The sequence below is a fragment of the Dendrobium catenatum genome, unplaced genomic scaffold (genome assembly GCF_001605985.2).
Source record: "Dendrobium catenatum unplaced genomic scaffold, ASM160598v2 fragScaff_scaffold_743, whole genome shotgun sequence".
Taxonomy (NCBI): domain Eukaryota; kingdom Viridiplantae; phylum Streptophyta; class Magnoliopsida; order Asparagales; family Orchidaceae; genus Dendrobium; species Dendrobium catenatum.
The window spans coordinates 682,001-688,000 of NW_021319205.1; the positions used below are offsets into that span (position 1 = coordinate 682,001).

Below are 6,000 nucleotides of genomic sequence, written 5' to 3' on the forward strand. Positions count from 1 at the left end.
TCATCACAAACGAAGTCTAAGTGAACTTGGGCACTCATTTTTGTGGTTGACTAATTAATTTTGTTTAAATTTAAAATTCAGCTCAATTCTATAAGTTTAAATCAGTTAATTTATGATACGCATATTCAAATATTTAATGATCTCAACTAGGTCCAAATCGGGTCAAGATTCTTGGTACAACACATACCTGTGAGCTTCAACATGATCTTGATAGGTCAAGCACATACCTATCAGGTCCAACATGTACTCACCATGCTAACATGCACTAATTAAAGTTAATACTAAACTAGCCAACGTACTCAGACCGAGGAGGAGCTCTCACCCAAAGCCTTATATGATTTATCATTGAAGCTTAGGCCATCTCCAACCGAAAAATTCAAATTTCGTTCCAAAATATAGTAATACTATAAAACATAGTAACTTGTCTCTACCCGAACTCCATTTTCTAACACTGAAAAAAGAATATTCTATGTATGTTCTTTCTCATACTTTATTTTACCTAATTTTCGGATTTAAAAAAAAATAACATGTGAACAGTGCGTCATCATACTGTTCACCCTCACGTGAATGCCGTTTTTTTGGTAATCGACTGTAGCAAACGACAGACGCCAAACGAGTTTTAGACGTTCGGCTGGAGATTTTGGGTTCGATTCATGCTTGTGTGTGATGTGTGTGAGTCTGAGCACTCTCTCTTAATTCTCTAAAAAATAATAATACATTTTAATTAAAAAAAAAACTACATTGATCTTATTATAAAAAATGGTTTTCATCAAATAATAATAATAAAAAGAAGCATAAAGTATTAAAATATTGGTGAAATTTTTTGTAAATACTAAAGTAGAAATCGATTTCCCTCGAGCGGCGGCACTCTTAAGTGGGGCCCAATAAAAAACGGGCCAGCAAGTTTTGGGGTGGGTGCCTTTTTAGACCAGTCGAGAATTAATCACGTCACCAAGCACCATTTCGGAAATGCAGCAAATGGATACCCCATTCACAATATATATAGATATATACATCGATCTCGATAGTTTGGAAAATTAAAATAATGAAAGAATTTTGCCACAAACGGGCCCTAACACAAAAATCATAAATAAAATCCCCCATCCATTGGAGCAACTCAACTATTCTTTTCCTTATCCATACGATCCCGCTAGCAACTCTTGTCTCTCCACCCATCGGCTCAATTTCGTGACTTCGCCATGCCAGCAACACTCACGGGCTGTGGGATACCCACAACTCCACCACGCCTTTTCTCCTCTTTTCATCAGTGTTGTGCCGCCGCGAGATCAGCGGAAGTGACCGAGCTTAGGGTTTGCGTGAACCGTAGCTGCGGTAAGCAAGGTTCGAGGGAGACGCTTGAAGTCCTCTCGAGCATCGCGCCTCATGGCGTTTCCATCGCCTCTTGTGGCTGCCTAGGTCGCTGTGGTGCCGGCCCCAATCTGGTAGTTCTCCCTGGCGGTGGCATCGTAAGCCACTGCAGCACGCCGGCGAGGGCATCTCGGCTGCTTGCTGATATCTGTGGTGATGAATTTGATCCGTGGAGGAACCTGGAGGTTCTTTCTTTAAGGAAGAAGGGGGAAGTAGAATTGGAGAAAGGCAATGCCTCTGAGGCCCTGGCGCTGCTGAATCAGGTGAGTGTCTTGGGCACATGGTTTAATGGATTTGGAAAGGAGGGACCTTTGTGAGCATTGGATTGTTCGGTAATATTTAGGAGTTTTTTGGTTGAAATGGTTTATTCAGGATTTAGGCTAGCTTCAGGGTGAATTTAGCCAAATGGTTTTTTAGGCTATCTTCAATCCTGAGTTTCATAAATTTAGAATTTGGATAAAATCTGGAATCTCATAAATCATGTCACTAGCAGGATTCAAGGTATTTTAGGATGTAGGATTTAAGAAATTTGTAGATCATCAAAGTTGCATCCAAAATTTTTTCATATTCAACTCAAATTTAGGATATTGATGGCACAGTTTTCAGGATTCAAAACTCCAGTTTTGTTAAATTTATATTTACAAATTTACTCAAGAAAATTATGTTAGTTCTCTGTGGAATTTGAATGTGTCTATCAATCGGGTTGTACTGGTGTCTCAAATCTCAATTACGTCTATCCATACAATGCCGTGGCGCTATGTATGGCGCTGTAAATTCAACGCCAAGGTGTTTTAGATCTTCTAGGATAGAGAGCTCAACATCAAGGCATTGTGAACACATCGTCACAGTGCTGTAAACACAACACGATGGCATTGTGGACCCACTTTGGGACAGAGAACCTAGCAGCAAGGTGCTATGGGTCAAACGTCGCGGCGATGCTGGCCGACTGAGCCAGTTTCTTTCCTGCAATTTTTATATGGTTGCATCCTTAAAAGTGTGTGTGCGTACGTGAAAGGGCGTGAAGACTGTGAGAGAACGAGAGAGATCTCTACAATTTCTCCTAATTTTCATAGTGGATTTCTTGGCCTAATATGACTATGTGATTTTTTCTGTTTTTGAGTTTTTCCACGTTAAATTATGATATTCTTTCTCCGCTGTTTGTTTTCTTTGTTTGTTTTGTTCTTTATTTACTCCCAACAAAGTATTCTTACTAACAAACCCTAGAACAAGTAATAGACTAGATATTTATTTTTTTGGTGGGTGCCTTATACCAGGCTATTGAGCTTAATCCTTCCGGAGGTTTGCAGTTCATCTACAAAGCCAGGTATTGTTTCGTTGGATAAGTAAATGATTGATTCTTTTCCCCTTATATTAATTTTTGTTCTTACTTTCTGCTGTAAGCTGAACGCGAAATCCCATTTAAAGTGCTTGAGTGATACTAAATTGGTTATAGGTATTTTGGCTTATGTGTGCATTGTTTATTCTATTCCAGATCAGCTGCTAAATTAGGAATGGGAGACAATGATGGTGCTCTTGAAGATGCTAAGGAAGTATGTAAGATAGCACCTTATTTTCCTCAGGTACGTCACTTTTGCTGCATTTATGCTCTCTATCTACAATAGCAAAAATTTAATACTCATTAGAGTGCCTGATAAAATTTATGAGAGATTGCCATGATATTTGGTTGACTGAGAGAAAGGATCCTTGAGTCTAAAGCAAGTTTTTCAATATTATGCCTTCATCCGCTTAAATGAGAAAACCATGTAAGATTCATTCACTAGTACTGGAACTTCGACGCTGGAATTGATATTAGGCTTATTACCTTGTGAGATAAAAAAGGGGCTTGTTAGCTCATGACTTCTTTTTTCTTGACTATGTTACTCCTATTAAAGGCTAATATCATTGTAAGATTTTTAGAGAGAAAAGTAGGTGTTCTCAATATCAATATTGGGAAAACCTTAAGATTGATAATTTAGATAGAAACATGTAAGGGATCATTTCTAAGAATAATCAAATCTCATTATATTAATTAAAGAGAATTTAGAAATGCAAGCTAGGGTGGTCATGACTAATGATGACATAGATACCCTTGTATTTCTAGATGTTCGTTTTGCACCACCATGCAATCAAATTATATGTTCGCTTATTTTAAAATATAGATGACATGCTCTCAAAATGTATGATTGTCACCTTAAGCATATAGCTTAAATTTAAATCGTGTAATAGCCATTATTCCATTTTGAAAATCCTTTTTGTGCATGTCAAGAGGATTGAGGCCAACCTTTTTTTAAATCACATTCTATCCAAACAATAACAGAATGTTGGAACTTAAATTATTCTCTCGTATGGGGATGCTAGGATCTGAGCTTAGGCTGCTGTTGAATAATGTCTAATTGAAGAGAATGCGAGAGGATTTTATCTCTCTTTCTCTCTTACTTTCTTTGGACGAAAAGGGTGAATTGATTAAAATATTGAGTAGAAATATTAACATGTTAGACTCTATTTATGGATATGGTGTGTTCTTGGATTCCCAAAATAGTTACGTGGAAATTGTAATCCAATTAAGGAGGTTGCACCATATTGGTATCAAAAATATATTTAGTGATTCTATGTTGTATGAAACCCAAATCATTTTCGGTTCTTTGAAAATCCCATGTGTATATGACAATCAGACTAAGCAAACTTTTTAGGACTCACACCAAATATGATGTACTTGGGGGTGGAGGGGATTCTTGGTTTGGTGATACATTTGCCTTGGGATTTATGCTAGGATGAGATGTTGTTCGCTATAAATGAAGGAGAGATGATAACTAGTAGGTGCTTTGGAGTTCATGTATGATAATTAATCCTCAGTGGGCATACCTTGGTAATGGCTATCGATCAAATAGCATCTTGAGGATGTTTGGAAGAAAGAGAGGGTGTTGTCAGTATAAAGTTGTTTAAAGTTTGCTTGAACTAGGTTTGGATTGGTTGAGAGTGATCAACTAACATAGTTTGAGGTTCCTTTTTTTTTAATTTAGATTCCTTTTTCTAATTAGATGGGCATTTCCCATAGATGTAGGCATTTAGTGAGTTTGATAGGGTTTTAGATGAGTTAGATTGGGCCAAAGGAGTGCAGAGCTTGCATAAACCCTACAATCTATATAGTCCTGTAAGAAGGTTAAAAATTCAAGCCCAAGTTTTTTTTGAGTGAAGATTGGCCGAACTAATACATAGCTAATTTCATTGGGTTAGGCGGGGTGAATTATGGCATGATTGCCTAAAATCAATTTGGTGATGTTATTTCAATGGGATATGCCAACATAGAGCTGCGGGCCATGATTATTATATTGTACAAGCTCAATATTTTTTAGATCAAGTCAATCATATTAGACAACTTATCTGTCTAGTGACCGGATCTATATGCAAGGGTTGGGTTATCACCTCTTTCTTTTGATTCTTTTGATTGGTCAAAACATTTTAGTTGCCATCATCAAATAGCAACTTAAAACCATGATGATGATCCAACATGTAGTAAATGAGACTGCTGGGTGGGTCGTTAAATGCACCCCTTGCTTATATCAATGTAATTATGTGCCATTGTTGGTCATAGGTAGTAATGCCCCACACTCTAAAGCACATATTGTTATAATTTTGAGATACAAATTCGAAGTCAAATGCTCCTATCAACGAAACTATCACATGAGAAGTCTTTTGCATAGGAAATATTCAATATATATTAATGATTATGTGTGCATGTTATAGATAGGCCTCCATTATGGTACTATTTGGGTATGCTAATATATTTATATATTTTATTACTATAACCTTGCTTCCACTCAGAATTTTAGATGTATGAGCTACACTAGACTTGTATTGAGGAGAGGTGTATTAGGCAATGAGCCAATGATGCGTCAGGGCTCCTTGATGTCATTGAGATAGTTCACATGTATAAGTTGCATCTCATTTGTGCTGTCAGCCAATGATTGATTAATTCAAGACAGGCTATTGTTATTAGGTTTCTCAAGATAGTATATATAATTACTGAAGAACTATTGTGTTCATTCTATGATCTATGCAGGAAAATAATTTCTATGTCAAATGTCATCTTTATCTATAAATCATTACAATATTCATGATTGATATTAATTTTTTTCCATTGTGTTTTTTCATATTTAGAATGTATTGTACTCACAAAGTTATATATTTTTATATAAACCCACCCTTATTACTTAATTACAACTTTTAGGAAAGCCTTCGATAGCATAGATGATTTTTAAATAAGATTTTGTGTACAACCTATGAGAAGGGCAATCAGTTAGATATATCCGTAAATATGGTAGGTATATAGTGTAGTTTTAGACACTTTTGTTCATATGCATTGTCTTATTGTCTATTCAATTCTAGAGTTGTGATGTTATCTAGATGGATATTGTGTTGTGGGCCATATAGTCATGCATCCAGATGTTACACATACATCTAAAACTTTATATCTTGAAGTTTGAATGAAAAAAAAAATTAAAAAAAAAAAATCAAGGTTTATCAACTCTATAATACTCTGGACGGCGATTTCAGTTGACTATTTATTATTATTAATTATTGTTTTAAAAGCACGTTAACTGTAAAGTATCTATGAATTCGTGAATTATCCAT

General features: G+C 36.0%; 1 protein-coding gene across 1 annotated transcript in view; it reads left to right on the forward strand.

The window, feature by feature from the left end:
• Positions 1 to 1,107: 1,107 nt before the first annotated feature.
• Positions 1,108 to 6,000, forward strand: part of LOC110097499 (STI1-like protein) — a 10,135-nt gene continuing 5,242 nt past the window's right edge. Inside the window, exons 1-3 of the mRNA XM_020823880.2 lie at positions 1,108 to 1,631; positions 2,643 to 2,692; positions 2,861 to 2,948. Coding sequence (XP_020679539.1) covers positions 1,200 to 1,631; positions 2,643 to 2,692; positions 2,861 to 2,948 — 570 coding nt within the window. The 5' untranslated portion in view covers positions 1,108 to 1,199. The remainder of the gene's footprint in view (positions 1,632 to 2,642; positions 2,693 to 2,860; positions 2,949 to 6,000) is intronic.